Source organism: Lynx canadensis, chromosome B1 (genome assembly GCF_007474595.2).
Source record: "Lynx canadensis isolate LIC74 chromosome B1, mLynCan4.pri.v2, whole genome shotgun sequence".
Classification (NCBI taxonomy): domain Eukaryota; kingdom Metazoa; phylum Chordata; class Mammalia; order Carnivora; family Felidae; genus Lynx; species Lynx canadensis.
In genome coordinates this window covers 20863253-20888049 of record NC_044306.2, presented here as the reverse complement: position 1 = coordinate 20888049, position 24797 = coordinate 20863253, and the positions used below count along the sequence as shown (strand labels likewise).

Genomic DNA, 24797 nt, shown 5'->3' with positions numbered 1-24797 from the left:
AACAGTAAAGTCAGAGGTTTTCTGGTATCTTTCAAGTGAAAATCTTCAAGCAGAGCAGCCTTTTTTTTTTTTTTTTTTTCCAGTTTGAAGTTCTTACCAGGGTATTTCGTTTTCACATTACCTAAAAGGAAGGGAATCCTTTACATATAATCTGCTATAATGTGATACAGCTGTAACATGCATTTTATCATTGATCTCCACAACTGATTTGCTGATATGGCATCTGAAAGGGACTCCATCCCCGTGGCCTGGCCCACAACTATCCCACTACTGCACTTGGGTCAGGAGCACGGGACTGTTCGAAGGTTGAGGGTATGAGTAGGGCACTGATCTTACACTAGGAAACCATCCAATTAAGTGAACCAGGCCATGAATCACAATATTTGATGAATCGAGGCTCAGAGAAGCATTGAAAATTGCCAGGCTCTGAGTGCCTACATAATGGATAATACCCAATTCTCAATTCTCACACGGCCCACGAGTATAGGCTATGTCTATAGTTACCTATCAGTGTATACAATGGATTTGGGCTGTCCATCATTTGGGCTGTTTCCTGCTTCCTGTTCTAATGTTTCTTGTGTCCTTGTGTTCCTTTTAAAAATAGCTTCACTGACACAGACTTTACAGACCATACAATCCATCCACTTGTGTAATATATCCATTGTGTAACTGGCACTACAATCTAATTTTAGAACATTTTAATCACCCCAAAATGAAACCTTCTACCTATGTCCCCCCCCCGTTTCCTCCCATCCTTCTAGCCCAAGGAAACCACCAGCCTACCTTCTGTATCTATGGATCTGTCTATTCTGAAAATTTCATATAAATGGAATCACACAATGTGTGATCCTCTGTGCCTGACTTCTTTCACTTCATGTAACAGTTTCAAGGTTCATCTACATTGTGGTACGCATCAGTACTTCATTCCTTTTTATAGCCAATAATATTGCCTTGAATGGATATACTACATTTTATTAACTCAATCTCAGTTGATGGACATATGGTTGTTTCTACTATATCTATTTATTTACTTATTTTGAGAGAGAGAGCCAGGAAGGGATGAGAGAGAGAGAGAATCCCAAGCAGGCTCTGCACTGTCAGCACAGAGCCTGACTCGGGGCTTGAACTCATGAACTGTGAGATCATGACATGAGACGAAATCAAGAGTTGGACACTCAACCAACAGAGCCATCCAGGTGCCCCAGGTTGTTTCTACTTTTAAGCTATTATTAATCAAGAAATATTCACAGGTAAGTTTTTGGTGGACATGTGTTTTCATTTCTCTCAAGTTAGGAGTAGAACTGTTGACTCATATGGTAGCTATGTTTAACATTTAAGGTCCTTATGGTCTTTTAACCTTTTCATGATGACAACAATCTTCAAACTATCATTTATGAGGTAAAAAAAGTTCTAAAAATCCTCCTCTTTCCCCACAGGAAAAACCACTGTTAATGGCTTGGCATACATACCCTCAAATTTGTCAATGTATAGAATAATATATAATGTTTACAATTATTATTACATAAATGGGATGACATCATACATATTTGTGTATCTCACTCTTGTCGCATACTAGATCTTGAACACCTTTCCACACCCATGTGGAGCATGGGCCACATATACTACTCTCTCCTCAGGCACAGGCACATGTACATTTTCATTACTGGCAAGAAGTTATAATGACAAAAATGTTGATTAAGGCCATTTTGTTTGGTCATCTCATTTTGTCCTATATGTTCCATGTAGTTGTAGGTGATTTTGTTTCCATATATTCACTGGCACATCCCACTGAGGACTCCTTTTGTTGACTGGTTTACAAAGAAATGGGTCTAGGCCATGAAATTGGAAATTAAATTGGACCTAATGCTAACAGGCATTAAAAAAAAAAAAAAAAAAAAGGAAACCTGTGTGGTATCGAGATACCATGCAAGATGGACTTGGCTTATCCCTCAACCACTAGATTTCTTATTGACCATCTGATTAAATTATAAAATTGGTATATGAATACATGCATAATTAAATAATATTTACAAATAAGAGACATGTAGAAAGTTCTCTACCTCCCCAAATCCACCCTTCTCTATGGAATTTTAACAGGTTGCCACATATCCTTCCAGATCTCTTTCTATTTTCATAAACCTGTAATTTTTTTTACATGAACACAAGAGCATGCATATTATTTTGTGACTTTTTCATTCACTTGACATTATATACTGTAAATCTTTCCAAGTCACAGATACAGATTGCTGCAAGGTGAATCTGAAATAGTACAGCTGAACACCTCACAAAAATTGAACTGTGGGAGAGCCACAGTAATTTATTGTCAGAGAAAAAAAGGTCATTTTAGAAACAAGTGAAAAAAATAATTTGGTAGGGGTGCCTGGGTGGCTCAGTTAAGCATCCAACTTCGGCTCAGGTCATGATCTCCCATTTTGGTTCAGGAGTTCAAGCCCCACATCAGGCTTTCTGCTGTCAGTGTGCAGCCCACTTGGGATCCTCTGTGCCCCTCTCTCTCTGCCCCTCCCTCTCTCTCAAAAAAAATAATAATAATAAACATTGGGGCGCCTGGGTGGCTCAGTCAGTTGTCTGACTTCAGCTCAGGTCATGATCTCACGGCTTGTGGGTTCAAGCCCCGCGTCAGGCTCTGTGCTGACAGCACGGAGCCTGGAGCCTGCTTTGGATTCTGTGTCTCCCTCTCTCCCTACCCCTCCCGTGCCTGTGCGCGCTCTCTCTCTCTCAAAATAAATTTAAAAAATTAAAAAAAAAAAACATTAAAAAAATTTTTTAAATAATAATTTGGTGTATTTAGGAGAGCAAGCTCCAAAATTAAACCACACTCATGTGTTGTGTATACTGTATACCCAGCACACTCCTAGCAGCGGGGGAACTATCAAAAGTACCTGACGTGATGAGGAAACTCACAGGTGGAAAAACACTCACCCAGGAAGAAACACGGGGCCGAGTGGGGTGGCCAAAGAGGAACAGCCCCTTTGCAGATGAAGCGCCCTGAGTGGGGGACAGCCGTCCATTTCCTTGGCTCTGCCTCGTCTCCAGTTTCAGGCTTCAGAGCTGCAAAGACATGCATCGGGACGGAACAGCAACACTTACTTTGGGCCGAGTGTCCACGACGTAAATGAAGTCACTTCCTGGATTGGCTTTCCTGATGGCCTGAAGCATCTGCTCGTCCTCCAGGCAGCGGGCACTGAAGCCAGACAGAGGCTGGCTGCTCCGACAGATGGAGGCCTGAGGGGAGAGGCCGCGGCCACAGCATCAGAAAGCGCGCCACTGTTCCCACGGACGGCTGCAGACTGTGTCCCCAACCACGAGCCCCGGGCTCACTTACACCCCACGCCAGCTTGCAGAAGTATCTGAATGCCTTCCAAAAATCCAGCTTGGTTTCTTTTTAATGCAGGCCAAAGAAACCACAAGGGCAAACAGTGCAAAGTTTCTCAGTGTAAGAAATTAGGAGTGTGCATGGATGTTGAGATAGGACCTAACTGATGAAATGTAAAGCCATCTAAGTAGCCTATTTTCAGGGTGCCTGGGTGGGTCAGTCAGGTAAGCGTCCAACTTTGGCTCAGGTCATGAGCTCACGGTTCGTGGGTTTGAGCCCCGTGTCGGGCTCTGTGCTGACAGCTCGGAGCCTGGAGCCTGCTTCAGATTCTGTGTCTCCCTCTCTCTGCCCCTCCCCTGCTCACATTCTCTCTCTCTGTCTCTCAAAAATGAATGAACATTAAAAAAAATTAAAAATAAATAAATAGCTTATTTTCCTTTCCACAGGTATTATTTTATTTTCTTGAAGGTAGAAATACAAAATAAATAACTATTCTCCTAAAATTTACAGGATACTTGCTAATAGCAAGACTAGTTAAAAACACGTTATTTTGTAATGCTTTCCAAATTTTTTATCAGCTCATTTAGAAACAGATACCAAAACCCAACTCTAATACTAAATGGGAACGTTTTCACTATGAGGAAAGCCCAGGCAGCTGGTAGCTCGGGCACCTAAGGTCAGCAGGCATACACCCCGATGGCCCCGGTGTGAGAGAAGCGGGGGGCTTCTCTGGAATCGGCCTGCGTTCTATTCGCAATTTCCCAATTCTGCGATTCTGACAGAGTAAACCATACCACCAGACAACATAGACAACAGCGCAAAACTTTCCCTGCATTATTAGGTGAGCACGGATACAACCTCGCAGCTATAAAACTTATGCTTCTGTGGCAAAGTATTTTTTGTGGACTTGATGTTAACATTTAAAATAAAGGAATGACTCTCCAAGAACCTACACTGAGGCTGCGAGCCCACTGGGGAAGAGGATGGAGGGCATGGTGGTCAGGGAGGAAGAGAACCCTCTAGCTCCGGGCGGGCAGGCTAAGCAGGGGAAACTCACCAAAGAGAGTCATGGCAGAGTCCACTCGGGGCACCTGCACTTCAAGTCTCTACCCCTGAAGGGACAACCCAGCTCTGAGTCCAAGCACAGCCTACGTGTCCCTAACGTTCAACCCAGGAACACTCAGTGAGGGTTTGGGTTTCCCAGGAAGACCAGGAAGCTTTGGTGGTCCTCACTGGAGAAGGCGGGAATGTTTCTCACTACCTACACCATCAACACCACCTACACCATCTACACCACCTGCACCATCAACACCACCTACACCATCTACACCACCTGCACCATCAACACCACCTACACCATCTACGCTATCTACACCACCTACACCATCAACAACACCTACACCACCTACATCATCCTCACCATTAACACCACCTACACCATCTACACCACCTACACCTTCAACACCACCTATACCACCTACACCATCAACAACACCTACACCACCTACATCATCCTCACCATTAACACCACCTACAACATCTACACCACCTACACCATCAACACCACCTACACCACCTACACCATCTACACCACCTACACCACCTACACCATCAACACCACCTACACCATCAACACCATCTACACCATCTACACCACCTACACCATCTACACCACCTACACCACCTACACTATCTACACTACCTACACCATCTATACCACCTACACCATCTACACCATTTACACCACCTATACCATCTATACTATCTACACCACCTACACCATTACAGCTGAGGACCTGCTGGCAAGACTGAGAACCACATCACAGCCAGACACATGACCGGACAACTGCCAGAGAGTTCCAGTTGCAGTCTGTGACAGCAAGGGACAATCATCGAGGTGGGTGAAGAACTCTGAGCCCAGCAGCCAGGTTCAGAATTCAGGAGCGAAGGGCATGGGACAGTGGCAAGCAAAGCAAAGGGGCGGCAGAGCTTCTCCAGAGTTGCACAACTCTTGAGCTGTTGGCAGAAGTGCACCTGCAGCTGGAGAAGAGAGGGATGGAGGGCCTGAACACGGATGGAGATGGCCGGCAAGGGCTTGGTCCGGGAGAGAGGTGAAGCAGGGCAGGGACCAAAGGCGGGCTGGGTGACAAAAGACAAGCAACATCCGATGGACAGAAAGATAAGGGCCACAGAGGGCTTTCTTGGGGCTTTACCCGGGGATTCTTTCTATTTCTTCTGCTCTTCGGGGGGTCAGGGCCTGCCCTGCTGCCCTGAGGGAATTCTGGCGGGTAAGAGAACAATTCGATCTAGAGCTTCATCTGGGTTAAAGAAGTACTAGTGAAGGCAGCTACCACCAGGCAATTTCTTCGACTATCAGAAGAGTTAGAGGGGAAGGAGACACATTTAGCTGGTGAGAACGCACATACCACACCTACGCTCACTGAGCAAGTGGGACTTCCATTGTGAAATGAAACCAGGGAATGACAATGACCTGCAGGCTGACAGCCGCTAGTTTTAAGTGAAGGGTTAAGTCAGAGCAGAGTTACACCATGAAATGTGGCCAATAAATTAAACCAGATATATTAAACCCACTAAACCAACTATACTTTAATATTTCATAGTTATATTTTCTTAATAACCCATAGACATGCTCCACACAGAGTTCTTCCCCGCGTCAGAGGGAACATACAGCCACCAATTTTGTGTGGCACAGTAAGTAGTCTTACAGTGCTTCTGTTCGCCCTGTCCACGCCCCAGACAGTCACACTGGTGACAGACTATTACCATTCGCTGGTGGCCTTTCTTACTGATGTCACCCATCTGAGAGCAGAGGTAAAGCTCTTCCATGGTAAACTGTCACAAGCCCCTCATTTACAATGCTACTAATAATTAAAATATCCAACATTTTCTGAATGTGTGCTATATGGCAGCACTATCACAAAGCCTTTGTCATATTTTTATCTTCTCAACTACCATATGCAATAACATCTATGACTTGCTCCATTTTATAAACGAGGCAACCAAGGCACAGAGAAGGGAAGTAACTTACTCGCTGTCAATAATTAGGGCTAATTATAGCTAATAATTAGGGAAGCCAGACACTGCATCCAGGCATAATATTTTCTGATCCGGGATTCTTAGCCAAAATAATATAGCATGACAAAATCATAAGTCAGGAAGCATGATAGAGAATTAAGATGCAGCATTCAGGAAGGTCTGGCTTTTAATCCATGGTTTGCTCCCACTCACTATCTGATCTTGGGTAACTGACCTATTGTCTTTGAACCTGGGTTTTCTCATCTATAATATGAGGAAAATAAAAGCAAAACTACAGAGTGTGATGAAGTATATAACATTCTTAGAACTGTGCCTAAGACATAGTGAGTTTCAAGAACTATTAGTTATAAAAGGAGAAAAGGAGGTCTGTATTTTTCTTACGGGAAATCACCTCTTTGGGAATCTTGCAGAGTTTCCCAGAGATTTGTGCTGTGAATTTAGGAGACCAACTTAGTCACAATTTAAAGCACAACTGCTTTCTTAAAAATAATTAAAACAGGGGCGGCTGGGTGGCTCAGTCAGTTAAGCGTCTGACTTTGGCTCAGGTCATGATCTCACGGTCCAGGAGTTCAAGCCCCGCGTCGGGCTCTGTGCTGACAGCTCAGAGCCTGGAGCCTGTTTCAGATTCTGTGTCTCCCTCTCTCTCTGCCCCTCCCCTGTTCATGCTCTCTCTCTGTCTCAAAAATAAATAAACGTTAAAAAATAAAAAAAAAATAATTAAAACATTTAATAAGAAAGAACAAAGGATACGGCAATTCTAAGGGCTGGTAAATAACAAACAGGCACAGGCTTCTGAACATAAGTGACATTTATAATTTATACATCTGTAATTGTTATGTACAAAGCTGTCAACAGTTTGATATCCAAAGGGAGTCTGGATGGCTTTATATAACCCATAGGCAGTTCAAGGCCTAAAATTATTATTTTGTGCTGCCTGTGACATCTGGTAAAATTGGGAGGGCCAGCTCCCCTTTACATCTGCTCCTATGGACAAAGCTCCCTGGCTGGACAATTCTCCCTACGGACCAGATGTAGCTCCTGCTGAAGTCTGAGCTGAGGGTTTCAGGCACCTGCCAGCCCATGGAATTAACCAAGTCAATCACATCCTCGCAGGAACCTGAGGTCACCTCACCCTCTTGGTACTACAAAGCCCGCCTCCCACAATCCCTGCTGGTTCCCTCTATTCCTGAGTGCAGCCCTGCATGGCCTGTAGGGCAGCCATGTCCTCCCCTCCTGGGAAGTGAGTGTGCACAACAAATACACTGCTGACAACTTCATTCGTCCAGTGTCGGGTGTCATGGGCTCAGCCTTCTCTGGAGCCCTAGGGCAGGAGTCCTAATCTCATCAACAAGTGAATAGGATATGATTTTAACACCATATATGATAAAAACTGATCGAAAAGGAATTATGTACCCTCAGCAGAGGCATTTCTATCAAAGGATTCTCCACAGGACTTCTAGTTCATGCAATGATGTGCACTCCAAGCTTCTCTTAACCTAACTATCGGGTCCCACACCCCACATTAGCCAAGCCACCTCTCCATCAGAAGTGTCTCTTTGGTAACAAAAGGATATGTGGGAAATAGTAGTTTAAAGAATACGATATTCTTATTCACAAGCATAAGTTTTATTGGGATAGGAATACGTATTCTTTTTATTTTTTTTTAAATGTTTATTCATTTTTGAGAGACAGAGAAAGAGAGCAAGCAGGGTAGGGGCAGAGAAAGAGGGAGACAAAAAATCCAAAGCAGGCTCCAGGCTCTGAGCTGTCAGCAGAGAGCCCAACACAGGGCTCGAACCCATGAACCGTGAGATCATGACCTGAGCCGAAGTCAGCACTTAACCAACTAAGCCACTCAGGCACCCCAGGAATACATATTCTTAAGTCTATAAAGTCTGAAACCACAAAAGGGAAGAAAGAAAGATCAGCACATTTACACCATTTACACGATTTCTATCTGTTTACTTTGCATGCAAGACTGCCTGGTTTAGGTATGAGTTTTCCTAAGCAACGACAGCACGAACTGCTGCTTTGTTATCTCAAACGTCTTCCATTTAACCACAGAAATCCACCCGATCATATTTCCCTTTATAAAAATCCCTGGTTGCATCAGAAGGATTTACACAGTTAACTTTGATATTAAAACCCAAATGTTATAAAAAACAAAATGGATCATAATGCTACCTGCAGCAGAGAGTTAATTCATGGGGGTGGGAGAGTGGGTATGCATGTACGGGCACGCTAAGTATTTCCCTGTAGTAACCAGCTCATCAACAACGCTTAGAAACACATCTCTGTGGGTGCCTGGGTGGCTCGGTCAGCTGAAGATTGGACTTCGGCTCAGGTCATGATGTCGCGGCTCACGGGTTCAAGCCCCACATCGGGCTTTACGCTGACAGCGCAGAGCCTGCTTAGGATTTTGTCTCCATCTCTGCCCCTCCTCCACGCTTGTGGGCTCTCTGTCTCTCTCTCTTTCTCTCAAAAGTAAACAAAAAAACATATAAAAAAAAGAAACGCATCTCTGTTCCTTTCTTTGTAAGAAGAGCTAAAACATGAAGTATTGTCTTCCTTGAAGTTCTAAATACAAGAAATCAATTATTTTAAACTATAACTGATGGCTGTTATGATTCATTTTCAAGCCTGGAGATCAGAGAATGAATGGCACACAAGAGCAGCAATGGAACAATGAGAATCTGAGGTCAGCAGGTGAAGAGGCTGGCCTCTGAGCTCTAATTGCTAAAACTTCTAACCCATTCTGAGACAGCACACACTTGCCCTTTGCAATACTCACAGTGACCAAAAAAAAAAAAAAAAAAAAAAATTCCTTTTCTCAAGAATGTCAAAACAGAAGGAAAGGCAGTAGGATGGATACTATGCTCACTTTAAATTTTTTAAATGTTTTTATTTATTTTTGAGAGAGACAGAGTGAGCAGGGGAGGGGCAGAGAGAGGGGGAGACAGAATCTGAAGCAGGCACCAGGGTCTGAACTGTCAGCACAGAGCCCAACACAGGACTCGAACTCATGAACCATTAGATCATGACCTGAGCCGAAGTCGGACGCTCAACCCATTGAGCCACCTAGGCGCCTCTAGGCTCACTTTTTAAATACCCAGCCCAGGGGCACCTGGGTGGCTCAGTCAGTTAGGCGGCCGACTTCGGCTCAGGTCATGATCTCGCAGTCCGTGAGTTCAAGCCCCGCGTCGGGCTCTATGCTGACAGCTCAGAGCTCAGAGCCCGGAGCCTGTTTCAGATTCTGTGTCTCCCTCTCTCTCTGACCCTCCCCCGTTCATGCTCTGTCTCTCTCTGTCTCAAAAATAAATAAACGTTAAAAAAAATTTTATAAAAAAAAGTAATAAATAGCCAGCCCACCCTTACCTCTAAACAACAATAAAAGAATAAAAGATCCTCCCTCTCTTACTTCTTTACGAATGGATGCTCCAAAAAGTGCCAATGCTACTGGTATCCTAATTTCAAATACGATGTCATGAAATTCCCTATTCATTCCATCATGGTTTTTTTTAAAGAAATTCCTATCTTTATTTGACTTTCAGTACCTGTTCCAGTTCTGTGTAGGCTTAAATATAGTTGGAGTCAAGTAATACAGAACATTAATACTATCCTTGCCTTTTTTAGACCCCATTTCAGAGCAGTGAGTTTAACGAAAAATAAGACCATTTATATCCTTCCAGTTAATGGAAATTACACTGCTAAATGAATATTTTCCTCCAAAGCAGGCGACACAGAAGGCTGTATGCTTACCCTGAAGAAGATGGCATTGTTCATGGTATTTTTGGAAACCTCCTTCTAGAATCAGACACAGCACCTACCCGACCCCCCTGCCCATCGGTACATGCATGTGCATACACACTCACAGACATCTGTTATAATTATTTATGGCTATTAATTTGGCTTTCAATCAACAACTATAACATCTAGCTTGAAAATCAAACTTTTCACCTGGCTAAGGTCAAGTAATTCCTGAAATGTGTGGCAAGGGCCATTGTGGACTCCTGTTTTTGTTTTCCTGTCCTTCATAGAAATGGAACAAGTTTTAGTTGTTTCCACGGTTACCCTTAAGACTGCATTTTCTCGCCTGCCCTGTGCAATTCATCACTTCTGTGAGCAGAAGTCTCATGGCAGTTTCTGGAGGCTTCCTCGGAAAGCTGTGAGGGCTCATTAGCCCTCCTCCACCTGCTGCTGTGTGGAAGTGATGGCTGCTACTAAGTCATCTACTATGTCCCTCAATTTGCGCCAAAGACTCGGAAAGGCAGAGCAGAAGGGTGCAAGGAGCTTGGGTCCCTGCGGGCTGAGTAGTGGAGAACAGGATTCCAGGCCTGGACTGCCCACCTCTGCAGTGTTATGTGAGAGAAAAAAAAGTTCTATCTTGTTTAATGCAGCGTTTACTTAGAGTCTCTGTTAGCTGCAGACAAATCGAATCCTAGCTTTTATAAACAATATTTTAAAAATAAAACCCATTCTCAAAAAGAAGGTGCCATGGATTCCAGGAGCTTTTCTAAAGCAGGTGTTTCGAAGGATCTCCAGCACTGTTGGAATAAGCACAGAGCTGTCCGAGGTGACCACTTAGAAAAGGACAGGTTGGGGCGCCTGGGTGGCTCAGTTGGTTGAGCATCCAACTTCAGCTCAGGTCATGATCTTGTGGTCTGAGTTCAAGCCCCACATCGGGCTCTGTGTTGACAGCTCAGAGCCTGGAGCCTGGTTCAGATTCTGAGCCTCCCACTCTCTCTGCCCCTCCCCTGCTCAAGCTCTGTCTCTCTCTGTCTCAAAAATAAATAAAAACATTAACAAAAAAATTTTTTTAATTAAAAAAAAGGATAGGAACTCACTTGAATGATTACATTTAACTGTTTTCTGATTGTATCCCCATTACTTTATTATCAAATAAACATGAAAGGTCGACTTCTACATAAGGTAAGAGTTCAAGCATAGTTGTGTTGTGTCATGCCACATACAGCAATATCCACATCCCTTTAAGAACCCAAACACACACGCACACAGCAGAACACTGCTAGAGAGTGCCTGTTTATGATAAAACAAGAAAAGCAAAGCATAAAACAAAAGCATGCCTTGAGACTTACGTGGTTATCTCTATAGTAGTAAGAAAGGGCAGGAAATCGCCGTCTGCTCCGGAATTTGGAACTCCCCACGATGATGTGTGCTGTGGCCGATTTGGGAACATACAGTTCAGTAGGGTAAGAATCACAAACCTGTCACGGAAAACACAAGGGGAATTTTTAGGCAATCCAGTAATGCTTTGTGAACTGCCACAAGAAATTCCATTCAGCATACTTATACATTGCACGTATACGTTTTCTTAACCGAGTTACCAACAGCTACTTCGGAGAAATGAAGAGCTGGTGACTCCATGAAATCCTCACAAAGAGAAGCAAACACTCTTTAGCAACCTGTCCTTGTGCACTGCCCGTTCTGTCTACGGGCACTGCGAGCAGCAAGACAGGGACAGGTGGGCATTTCTCACCTCAAGAAGGGACAAATTATAATTCGGCATCCTGGGAGCTGAAAACAATTTCGCTGCCTGTTTGAGTGAAAGATAGCCTGACAGTGGGAGGCAAGCACCAGGGGTGAGCCCCCGGGGCCATTTCTCTGTCCCCAGCACACAACATGTGCACTCCTGCCTCCAAGAAAGCAGTCCAGCCAGTGTCCTCCCTAGAAACTTCTTCCATTGGGTTCTCCCAAATCTCCTCCATTCTCGAGGGACAACCCAACTCCATCTCCTTCAAGAAATTTCCTCCCTGCACTTCCAGCTCAGGTAACTCTCTAGATCTGACTTGGTACCACACAATTTAACAGCTTTATTTCTGTTTCTTACATGTTGATTTTACAGATGGTAAGAAATGATTTTATTCTTTCTGCCCATCACTAGTGGTGATTCCCAAAGTGTAAACTCTGGAGCCTTGGAATGATCTTGTGATTCAGTCAGAATCAGCATTTCAGAACATAGCTGCAATTTGCCAATTTCATGACCTTCAGGAATGTCAAACTACACTGACCTCTGAAACTGATGACACACAGAAATAATACCCGACAGGTCGATGTAAGGATCAACTCAGGTAACACCCACGACAAAGCACTTTATAAACCACTAGGTCTAACAAAAATGTTAGAGGTAGCAACAGTAATTGCTGACGTGTGGCTCAGTATGTATTTCGCTTTGACATCAGCCAGTCGATCTTTTTTCAATGTGAAGATCGCCTAGATGGCATTTCCCTGGATTTTGCCAAAGTGGCTGCTATTTTCCAGAAGTCAAGCACCTTCTTCTTGGCCATTTCAAGAGTCCTCAAAGAGCAGTAACAACAGGGAAATGCATTAGCTGCCTGTCCTTGGTCTACCTCCAGCTCACACTCACTCCTCTACAAAGATGGAACTGAAGGCAACAGAAACCCACCCCAAGCAAGAGCCAAGCCTCCTCTCCACAGCTCATGAAAATCATCCTGTGATGGTACCTCCCCACCCCGACCTGCCTCCACTGTCTTTGTTACCAGACTGGTGCACGACAGTGAGCAGGAGATAAAAGGACCACAAAAGTGACATTCTCAGGCTCCAAGTGTAATTTCACCATTGAGCCAAAGACATTTCAGGGAAGATTATTAAAGACTTCAGAGACTTCAAGGCTCCAGCACTGACACTCCGGAGGAAATCCTGTACCGGGAACACTGATACTCTGGAGGAAAATCTTGCCCCAAGAATAGATGGTCCAACCTAGCTGGACGCAGAGGGTTCTTACTGGAATAACCACCACAAGACACTACACCCTCCTCCCCATGCAAATCTGGCATCTGCACCTCTCTTCAGTCAGTCGGCTAGAATGTCACTAGACAGGACACACCCGCCAGCTTGAAGTTCAAGAGACATGTAATCGTTGTACCAGACTTACAACATTTCCTTAAAATAAGTTTTAAAAAGGAAATTGGGAGGTTTTCAGTAAGGCGGGAATCACCTATTTTCTTCACTATACAACACTAAGGAATTGCAAAGTTATGATTAAATTAAATAAGGAAGTAATAGGTGAGATTTCTCAACATGCCTATTACACACAGGCTTTCTGAGTAACAAAGAGGTGAGCTAGGAACCGTGGAGCTCCTGTCAGGTCCTCTTGTGGCCTCCCACAGCCAAAGGATGCCCAGCTTGTGTCACGCTGGAGCCTTTATGTGCACCATACCTGGTGTAGGACCAAAGGAGAGATAAACACCCAGAACTCAATGTCCTTAATACTCCTGGACCCAATCTACTTAGGGACCTGACCATTTGCTATCCACTCCGGGTCCTCTTTCTTCACCAGAAGAGCAGGAAAAACTTTCCTGCCCTTTAAGAAGACCTGGGCCCTCCCTCACCACAGTGAAGGCAACGTAGACCTTTTTGGTTAGCATGAGCAAACACCAAGAGCTTAACACCTCAACCCAGTCGGTGGTGGTCATGGCCTCCCCTCTAGGGACACACCAATGCCATTTACAGGGGCTCCTGCTTCCCCCAGAGTACTGAGTCGAGGTGAAAAAGAGTTCAAGGTTAAGAACTGAAATATGGACATTCTGATAAGCTCTTGCATGGGAAGCTCTAAGAGAAGCTAAAATACCTTTGGAAAAAAGTCAGACTCGTGGTGTCTATTAGCTCAGGTTTCAAGATACAAATTCTTAACCAAGCTGGAAAAAAAAGTGAATCCACCCTGCGTTCATGAAAGCAGATGGCACTTTCACGGAGAAATTTAAAAAACAGTCATGGATAGCACTGACCACTCTCATTTTTGCAATAAGCTCACGCAGTCATAGTAAAAATTCTGACAATGAATAATGCACAGCATGGTGCAATTTAGGCTACCAAATTCTGAAACTAATCAATGCACGTCCCCAAATTTTGTCTGGTTTGGAAAATTACGTAGGAAAATTCAGAGAGAATGGGAGTTCAGAAAAGTACAAAAAGCTTTTCTTCTGAATTTTCTTTCTTTACATTAGCTGCTTAGGCCAATGAAGGCAGAATAAGTTAAAATCATTTCTGCATACTTTTTTTTTTTATTAATAAGGAAATGATTTTTTTTGTCCTCCACTAAATAAATTAGCCTGCCAAGAGTGCCTGCCTATCTTGGTTTTTTAGCCTTGCCCAGAAAATCTCTTTGGATAGTTGTTTCACTCATTCAACTAGTTTAAAAATATATATATTTGACATATACCATTGTGTAATTTAAGGTGTACACATGTTAATTTGATACATTTATATACAGTAATATGACTGCCACTGTAGTGATAATCAGCGCCTCTATCACGTTACATGAATATCATTTCTTTTCAGTGGTTGGGATTATTAAGTTCTAGTCTCTTACTTAGCAAGTTTGATGATTATAGTACAATGTTGTTGATGATTTTAGTATGATATTGTTGTCTACTGAATACTTAATACGTGCCAGGCATTATGTTAGGTGCTGGGGCAGTAATGAATAACAAAAGAGCTACTGGCTTCAAGGACTTCGCATTCCCAGGAAAGTTAATCTCTTTTGACCCAGTTATAATCTTGCAGTAAATTCATTTACCATTGCAAGGTAGTATCCACCTGAGATGCCATCCGAGATGTCTTGATTAGACCTCTGTATCTATGGAGGACCACTCAGCTGAGCACTTTGGAGAGTTAGTTGCCAGAGCCTTGTATCTATATAGACAGCTTTCTTCTTAAACATTTAGTATCTAAAATTTATTTCAAGGAATTTATGATATAATATTAGGGGAGAAGGAGGGTGTGAGTTGCCTAAAACAATTTACATATAAATATAATAAAATAATATGTAGCACACAAAATACAGCTGTAGAAAATGGAAATCGACAAGATTGTAAATTACTGGTTCCTACTATATTTTAAATTTTATTCCAAGAGAAACAGGTTAAAATTTTAACCTAAGTAGTGAACGATAATTCTTTTATTTAAGAAAGACAATTTCAGGAGTTACGTACAAAGGGAAATCTTCACTTTGAGAGTTAGACTATCACAGGCAAGTCTTATAAAGAGAACTCATAGGAATGATGACAGAGTTGATGATGAGGATGATGGTGGTGGTGGTGGTAATGAGTCTGAAAACATCACACACACAGAAAAGGGCGGCACAGGTTCTGAACCTGTTTCTTTCTAAGAAGAAAGACATAACTCTTGTAAAAGAAGGGAGGAAGAAGTAAACATTTTCTCAACTATGAGGTGAAAACAAAGTAATGCATGATGCCACAACTTTCTCAATGGACTGTGAGTCAGAAAGTTTTTGAATCAACTTTTATTATATTTCTAAGTTGGTAATAGAGAAGGGCACATCGTCTTTCTCACTATTTCCATCATATTAGTAAAATCAGAAAATCCCCTAGGTTTTCACCTTTTCTGCTTCAACACAATCTTTTGGTTGTTAGTTTGGGTTTGCTGCATGTTACTTTTGAAAAGAAATGCTGACTAACTCATGTTTTGCAGTCTCCACATGTAGGACATAAGTGACTAAATATGAGTCATGTTTGTGCTACTAGTTCTAGAAGGAAATCTCTTCAAAAATAGGAAGAACTTGTGTCTCCAAGAAAATATTATTCCACAAGATGCAGCCTAGATTCATTTTCTTCCTCACTCAAGGGCGTGTCATATTTTTGAAAAATTTCAAAAGGTACCCAATTTTCTTTACTAAACTTGGATTTTCCTCCCTTTCATTTCAAGGCTAAAAATCCACTGCCACATATTTCATAATGATGGAGACAAAGAAGCCCCAAATGTCTACTCACGGTGTAAGATTATGGTTGTTAGATTTAAATGTAATTATGAAGAAAATTCAGTATCACGTATCCATTCTATCCCAAATAATCTATAAATTCATGACATCAGAAGAATTATGTGGAAAGAACTGACCTCTACAACATCAAAATTTACTAGAAAACCATAATAACCATAATTAATATAAATGTAATTATGGATATTATACAGCATCAAACTGGGATAGAGTTTAGCAAGTAGGCCAGGATTTAAAAAAAAAAAAAACACACACAACAACAACAATATACTGAAACATGAAACAAAATAGTAAACACTGACAATTCAAAACTTCTGAGGACCCAACGATTCCCCAGGAATAGTATGTAAAAATGTCTCCTGAGAGGAGATATTTGTAACAGCTATAAATGTTAACATATGTCTTTTCAATAAGAAAAAGACAAATAATCTTATGGAAAAAAAGGATCAAAAATAACAAACAGGCAAGTCATAGAGAGCCAACGTGAATTGCCAATGAATATAAGGTCAAACTTGTCAGTGATGTGGAAGATGGAAGTAAAACCACACTGATATCAACTTCACACCAATAACACTGGCATTTTTTTAATTTAATTTTTTGATTAATAATTTCACATAGTTAAAAACATGAAACAATACAAAAAAGGTGCATATCCTTGTGTTCTGTTCACCCCATTCCCACCTATTCTCCAGGTTATCATTTTGGGGCAATTGCATACATACAAATATATATTCTTATTTTTCTCCCTCTTTTTCAGATAATAGATGTCACACTATATTTAATGCTTTTTTTAAAAGATTTTCTTTTTTAAGTAATCTCTACACCCAATGTGGGCCTTGAAGTTATAACCCCAGAATTAAGAGTCACACACTCCACTGACTGAGCCAGCCAGGTGCTTCTCTGCCTTGCTTTTTTGAAACTAACAATATACTTTAATAATCTTTCCTTATTAGTACATGAATATCTTCCACATTTTTTAATGGTTACATACTAATTTAATTATATGGATAGAGCAAAAATTATTTAACTGGTCCTCTATTAAGAAATTTTAGTTTCTTCTAACATACGCTGTTACAAACAATGCCTGAATAAATCACCGTGTACATCATGTGTGTATGCTATTAACTCTTTACAATAAATTCCCACAAGTAATACTGCTAGATCCATGAGTAGGTGTATCGCCAAATAATGTCAATGCCAACTGTTGGTGAGTCTGTGGAGTAGTGAGAACTTGTATATCTTGCTATCAGGTCTGTTAACTCCACGTACACACTTTGGGAAAGAATTTGGCAATATCTAGTAATGTTAAAATCCACATACCCTCTAACTCAGAAATTCTACTCCTAGATGGAAACGCTCAACCATGAGTCATGTATTAGCCAGTTAACAGCTTTGTGATGATAAAACAAAAAGAGAAAGAGAGAGAAGGAGACAAGGATAAGAATAACTTTTAGAACTATGGTATATTTGTAAAATATAATATGATACAATAGTGAAAAATGAATGAATGAGAGCTAAAGGTATCAACAGTTTCTGAACTTCTCTGGGTCTTGGTCAGTTACTTAACTGGGCTATGCCTGAGTTTCTACATCTGCAACGCAGGGATACTAACAACACCTACCACATGGTACTGCTAACAGTTGTCAGGCTTTTTAGAACAGTGGCATGTGGTGACTATTACAGATGTGTTTATTAAATGAAATGAATCTCACAAATACAATGCTGAGCAAAATATCAAGTTTCAGTAAACGACATTCAGCACAATACCATGTGTAGAAAGCATAAAAAACACACAAAATAATACCACATATTACTACTTACAAATGTAGACACATTACACACAAACAAGGGAAGAATAACACCAGACTTCAGTCAGTGGCACTGGAGCAGGGGGTGATCCGGAGGGCACTTTAGAGAGGTTTAAGAGCATTCATCTATGTGTCTATTTTTGTCCCAGGACCATACTGTTTTTACTACTATGGCTAGCAATCAAATATATATATATTTATATAATAATATATATATATTTATATAATATATATATAATAATATATATATAATATATATATAATAAATATATATATATTTATATAATAAACTATTGGAACTATACTAAAATAAAAAGCTTCTGCACAGCAAAGGAAACCACCAATAAAACAAACAATGGGAGAAGATATTTGCAAATAATATACATGATAAGAGGTTAATACCCCAAATATGTAAAAAATTTACCCAACTCAACACCAAAAAATCAAAATAATCCCAGGAAAAAAAAATGGGCATAGGACCTAAACAACTATTTTTTTCCAAAGAAGACACACAAATGGCCAGGAGACACATGAAAGGATGCTCAACATCACTAATCATCAAGAAAATGCAGCTCAAAACCACGACGGTATCATCTCACACCAGTCAGTATGGTTAGTATCAAGAAGACAAAAAATAACAAGTGTTGGCAAGGATGTAGAGAAAAGGGAACTTTCGTGCACTGTTGGTGAAAATGTAAATTGTTGCAGCCACTGTGGAAAACAGTATGCAAGTTTCTTAAAAAATTAAAAATAGAAATACCATACGACCCAGCAATCCTACTGCTGAGTATTTACCCAAAGAGAACAAAAACACTAATTCAAAAATACATACACATCCTTCTGTTCATTATAGCATTACTTACAATGGCCAAGATATGGAAGCAATTTGCCAATTTGCGTCCATCAACAGATAAATGAAAAGAATAAATGTGGTGTGTGTGTATACACACACACACACACACACACACACACAGAGGAATATTATTCAGCCATAAAAATGAATGCGATCTTGCCATTTGTGACATAAATGAACCCAGAGGGCATTTTGCTAAGTAAAACACAAGTCACATAGGGAAGGACAAATACCACATCATTTCACTTATATGTGGAATATAAAAAACAAAACGAATGAACACACACATAGAAACAAACAAAAAACAGAAATAGACTCATAAATACAGAGAGCAAGCCGGTGGTTTCCAGAGGGGAGAGGTGGAAGGATGGGAGAAATAGGTGAAAGGGATTAAGAGGAACAAATTTCCGGCTATAAAATAAATAAGTCACAGAGATGAAAAGTGCAGCAAAGGGAATATAGTCAACAATACTGTGGTAATGATGTGCGGTGACTATACTTACCGGGCTGGACATCACATAATGTGTACAATAGCCAAATGACTATGCTACACACCAAAAACTAGTATAACACTGTATGTCAACGATGCTTCAATAATAAAAATTTTTAAAAATGTAACCAATTAACAGGAGATAAGGTGTAAATGGCCAAGAAGCATATACAAATCTACAATCAAGAAATCAAAGCATGTCAGTTAAATTGAGAAATTGCTTGTCCCACTATCAAATTGTCAAGAAAATTGTTTAAGAATGAAACTCTTTCCCTGTGAGGGCACAAGAAATCAAGCCTTCTCATACACAGCTGCTGAGAATTTATATAAATCTGCAGTTCTTGCTGACAATGTGTACAAAAATTTGTGTAAAGTTTTTGACACAGAAATTTGACCTTTAGGAATCTGTCTTTAAAAAGAATTTTAACATGGGCAAAGATATAGCTACCAGGATGTTCTCACTATGTTATTTAAAATAGTGAAAAATAGGGGCGCCTGGGTGGCTCAGTCGGTTACGCGGCCGACTTCGGCTCAGGTCATGATCTCGCGGTCCGTGAGTTCAAGCCCCGCGTCGGGCTCTGGGCTGACAGCTCAGGGCCTGGAGCCCGTTTCAGATTCTGTGTCTCCCTCTCTCTCTGACCCTCCCCTGCTCATGCTCTGTCTCTCTCTGTCTCAAAAATAAATAAACATTAAAAAAAATTTTTTAAATAGTGAAAAATAATAATAATCTGTCTAAAAATTGGAGATTAGGTAGACAGAATATGACAGTCATACTACACAATTGTTATACGATGTTTTTAAATTATATAAAATATATTTATTGACAGGAAAATGCAATATGATGTGTGAGGAAAAGCAGAACACAACGCATGTGTTGTATGATTCCATTTGCATTACATACATTCGAACAGTTCCTTTTCCTATGTATTTTCCAATTTTAAATTATTCAATGCATTACTTATATAAGAAAGGACATTAAATTATGCAGATGAGAAAAAAATCTGAAGTAAAATTTTAAAACCTAACAAAAGAATGTGAGGGCAATGTTCTTTTTTTTTTTTATAAATTCTCTGCAACATTCTTACGCTACTTTTATTACTTAAAATATTTAAAAACGTCATAGGGAAACCAACACTGATTTGTAAGCCCATCATTAGGGACAATACAGCATTGGTTCTGCCCCTTCTGCCTCCTTTCCTCTCCATAGGCCTTTCTGTAAACGTAGACACATCTCGCCACATTTCTCTAGGGAAGCCTCTTGGTGACCTTGTGTACCAATCAAGAGTTCAGTGAGTACAGAGAGGAGCTGGTGCCAGACTGCCATCAGAGTCTCTGTGACTTCCCCACTAATCACTCACCACACTATAAAAAGAGCTGACAGGAGAACTTGGCCCTGGCCTGCTCTCCCACCCACTGCCTGGCCATGAGGCCACTGGACTTCTCTGAGTTTCCATTTCCTCAAACATTAGGGGAAGGGTTTGTGTGTCGGGGGGTGGGGGAGGTCTCTAAGTTTCCAAACTTTTTGATTCCGGTGCAGGTAGGAAATGTAGCTGGTAATAACCAGGGGAGACTTGCAAATCTACAGATCTGTATCTACAAAGAGCTAAGAAATTAAAGGAGATTAGGTCAGTCATGCAAAGCCACGGGCATCAGGAGTTCACTTGGATTAAACATCTAGATTTCACTAGATGCCTGCACTCACTCGGTAGTCTCTATTCACATCGCTGAGCTGCCAATAATTATTAGGGAGGCCCATTCGCTTGTATTCTTCGCTGAGATCGATCAGCATCCAGCCCTGTTCTCTTTCTTCTTTATCCAGCTTGGGGTTGAATGAAAAGCAGTATAACTCCTCGTATTTCACTGCAAGAAAAGGGAGAACAAAGCCAAATGAAGCTAAGCCAAAACTAGAACCAAATCTCCCCAGAAGCAGTCTGTCTGGGCTAGAGTACATCAAGAAGCCAGTCCGGCTCCTGGCCCCTTGGGACACCCTCTCTGGGTAGGTACGCCCACCTCCTCCCGACAACACCATGAAGACCTTGGGACAAACCAACTCAACTTTGCAAACGCTTCTTTCCTTTCAGAAACAAGGACTTCTCCATTGTGTGCTTTCTTTAAAGTTTCTTTGGAAGGCAAACATATTCTCCAGACCATACAAGAAATGGAACTTAAAAATTAATTAAGAATGTATGTATCATTAGACATCAAGAACTCAGTTTGTTTATGTATATCGAGCTTGGATTTGGGACGGCTTCTCAGAGGTAGAGAGAGGCCCGGACCACTGCCATATTTTGATGCTCACAATATTCAAAAAAGAAACAGCAATTGAAAGGCTGTGGGATGTAGGGGCACCTGGGAGGCTCAGTCAGTTAAGTGTCTGACTTAGGCTCAGGTCATGATCTCACAGTTCGTGGGTTCAAGCCCCACATCCGACTCTGTGCTGACAGTTCAGAACCTGGAGTCTGATTCAGATTCTGTGTCTTCCTCTCTCTCTGCCCCTCCCCCACTCGTGCTCGCGCACACTCTCTTTCTCTCTCTCTCAAAAATAAACATTAAAAAAAATTTAAAGAAAGGCTGTGTAATGTATTTAAGTGTTTGCCCGGAAAACATCTGAACTTTTAGCAAACACATCAATGTCATAATTACAGTGCTCATACAAAATTCATAGGATTAATAAAAAAATCAATTCATAGTGTCAGGCACCCTGGTCATGAAGGGCAAATTTAAGGATGTACGACAAAACTCTCCTTTCAATTCTGCAAGGATGTCTTTGTCTTTATGTAACACCCTTTCTGCTTGTGAGCCCAAGCTCCACAGCCTTCCCCATTTAAAGCTAAAATTTGATTTTCTTGCTCCAGTCTCGCCCTGTTGAAAGAAGCATTTAGGCCAGTGCTACTCAACAGAAATGTAATGCAAGCCACATATGTCACTTAAATGCCCTTGAAACCACATTAAAAAACTAAAAAGAAACAATGAAATTAATTTTACTAATGTATTTTATTGGTAACCCAATATATGCAAATATTATTTCAATATGTGCATAATATAGAACTTATTAATATTATATATATCTTGCTTCACAATGTCTTTGAAATTCCATGCTAGCTCCATGTCAAGTGCTCACCGGCCACATGCAGGTGCTGGCTACCATACTGGATAGTGCAGACCCACACATCGCTAGTAAAGAGAAATCATGGCTGATACTCACTAAACCCGTATTTCATTCCAGATTCTGTTCTTAACAAATGTATTAATTTACAATGGGCCTCATTTTCCAGATGAGAAATCTGAGGCAAAAAGTGGTTAAGGAACATCCCCAGGGCCACAGAGCTAATAAATGGGGACTCTGGATTGAAATTAGGCAACCTGGCTGTAGAGTGCATTCTCCAAAGCACACGCACTGCCCGTCTAAGGCAGATCCTTCTCTCTTCTCCCCAGACGGACCACTTTTGTGTCTTTTCTTTCCTTGTTCCATCCTCTTAACCTTCCTCTTTTTTTCCAATAGCTTTTTTTTCTCCTCACAGTTTTCTGAGGTCCCCTCATTTATTCCTTAATCTGTTGATGACATTCAGATATGGATAATTTAACTGCTCTTCAACATGTGTCTGGAGACCCAGTCAAGGACCTCACCACCAGCAAAAGGCCACAGCAACACACAGGCAGCCTAAGATCTAAACTCAGTTTCAGGCTTGTGATTACCATTGAAATGACTCATCTACATGGAAGAAGAAAGATAAGGGTCATATTTTTCAGTAGACATGTAGTCTTTCTTGTAAAAAAAACAAAAAAGAAGCAAACAACTATAGTGTACCTGTAAGATAAACTATGTTCTAGTTCAGTTTCTCTTGATATCATATATTCTAAACTTCAAACTTTAGAATATGGACGATTTCAATCAATAAGAAAATACACACCCACAGCTATCTGTACAAACACAGAAAAGATGCTCTCAGTAGGAACTGTTTCTTGTAATCTTAGCTTATTGAGCAGACAGCACAAAAAATTGAGATCCATTTCTGGGAACCAATGGCTCGACACTGACACATCTTTTCCATCTCTCAGTACCATTTTCATGACTCAGGCCTCTGATATCATAATGTTAACCGCAAATGCAATTTGTTTGCAATCTCTTGAGAAAGCCTCGGTTCCCTCAGTGAAAGCAGAACTTATGAAGACAGGGTTAGTAATGGAAGCTAAATGCCCTTCGTTAAGTAGTTACAGATAGGTGCAAAGGTAGAAGAAAACCAGTGGAGGACACAGAGTTTTCTATGTATGGGCTCATGCCTGCTGTCATTGGGAGGAGGAAGAGACATGGTACAGAAAGCAGGAATAACTTAAGGCAGACGTGAACAAGATCATTCGTGAATTCTGAACTGGGAGGCATTAGAATGGGTTACCACTAAACTGTGAAATGTTTTGTGTTATTTTTTTAAGCAAAAGGGTGATCAGTCATACCTCCAGCCCAATGTAAGTTAAAATTCTTCACGAGGGCAAAGAAACCCACATTTTTGTCAGCCCAAACTCAGTCTTATTAATGTAGGCAAGCTTCTCACACAAAGGCCAGCCCAGGTGAAGCCTTCAGCTGAGGCCTGCCGGCTCTGAGAAATTATAAAGTACCGTTAACACAGATGCAAACTTTACTGAATAGTTCCCACTCACAACGATCTGTTCCGCTCACCTCCATCTTCTGCAAAATACGTAGCAGAATTCTTTTTAAGTTTATTTATTCGTTTTTGAGAGAAAGCAAGAGAGGGGCAGAGAGAGGGGACGAGAGAGAGAATCCCAAGCAGGGTCCACAATGTCAGTGCGGAACCCGACACCAGGCTGAAACTCACAAACGTGTGAGATCATGACCTGAGCAGAAACCAAGAGTCAGACACTTAACTGACTGAGCCACCCAGGCACCCCTACCTAGCAGAATTCATAGTCATCAGCAAGTAGGCGAGCTAAAAACAAAAGTAGGGCTACAGAAATCTCTAGTCTTTACAGAATGTGAACTGAAAGAACATACCTGCTTCGGAAAAGTCAGATCCCTCATTTCTCACCTTCGTCTCTTAAAACAGACATGTGATACTCCACTGGCTTCTTACACCATAAGGTCTGAGTCTCTTCTGCTGCTAGTGACAGCAGGTTTCTAAGCCAGGTGCACTGAAGGCCTCTCCCCTACAGCTGCTCCCGTAAGAAGCAAATACCCCACATGCCTTTGCACTGAATGTGCACCTCCAAGCAAATGAAAAAATTTCAGAAAAAGTTATGTAGAAATCATTCGAACATGTACTTTATTGACCTACTTAAATCTTACAAATGCTAGGCAAAGGCAGATTTGAAGGTTTTTCTATCTGTTCAGAAAGAAAAAGGACAATTTCTAAGGTACTACATTAAATTAAGAATGAGTAGCATCGGGGCACCTGGATGGCTCAGTCACTTAAGCATCCGACTCTTGCTTTCGGCTCAGGTCATGATCTCACAGTTCGTGAGTTCAA

At 41.3% G+C, this 24797-nt stretch overlaps 1 protein-coding gene across 1 annotated transcript in view; it reads right to left on the bottom strand.

The window, feature by feature from the left end:
- The window catches only part of MTMR7 (myotubularin related protein 7), a 107516-nt gene that overhangs the window by 35371 nt on the left and 47348 nt on the right, over positions 1 to 24797 (bottom strand). The window contains exons 4-6 of the mRNA XM_030312214.1: positions 21020 to 21177; positions 11488 to 11616; positions 3109 to 3243 (exon numbers count right to left, since the gene is read on the bottom strand). Coding sequence (XP_030168074.1) covers positions 3109 to 3243; positions 11488 to 11616; positions 21020 to 21177 — 422 coding nt within the window. The remainder of the gene's footprint in view (positions 1 to 3108; positions 3244 to 11487; positions 11617 to 21019; positions 21178 to 24797) is intronic.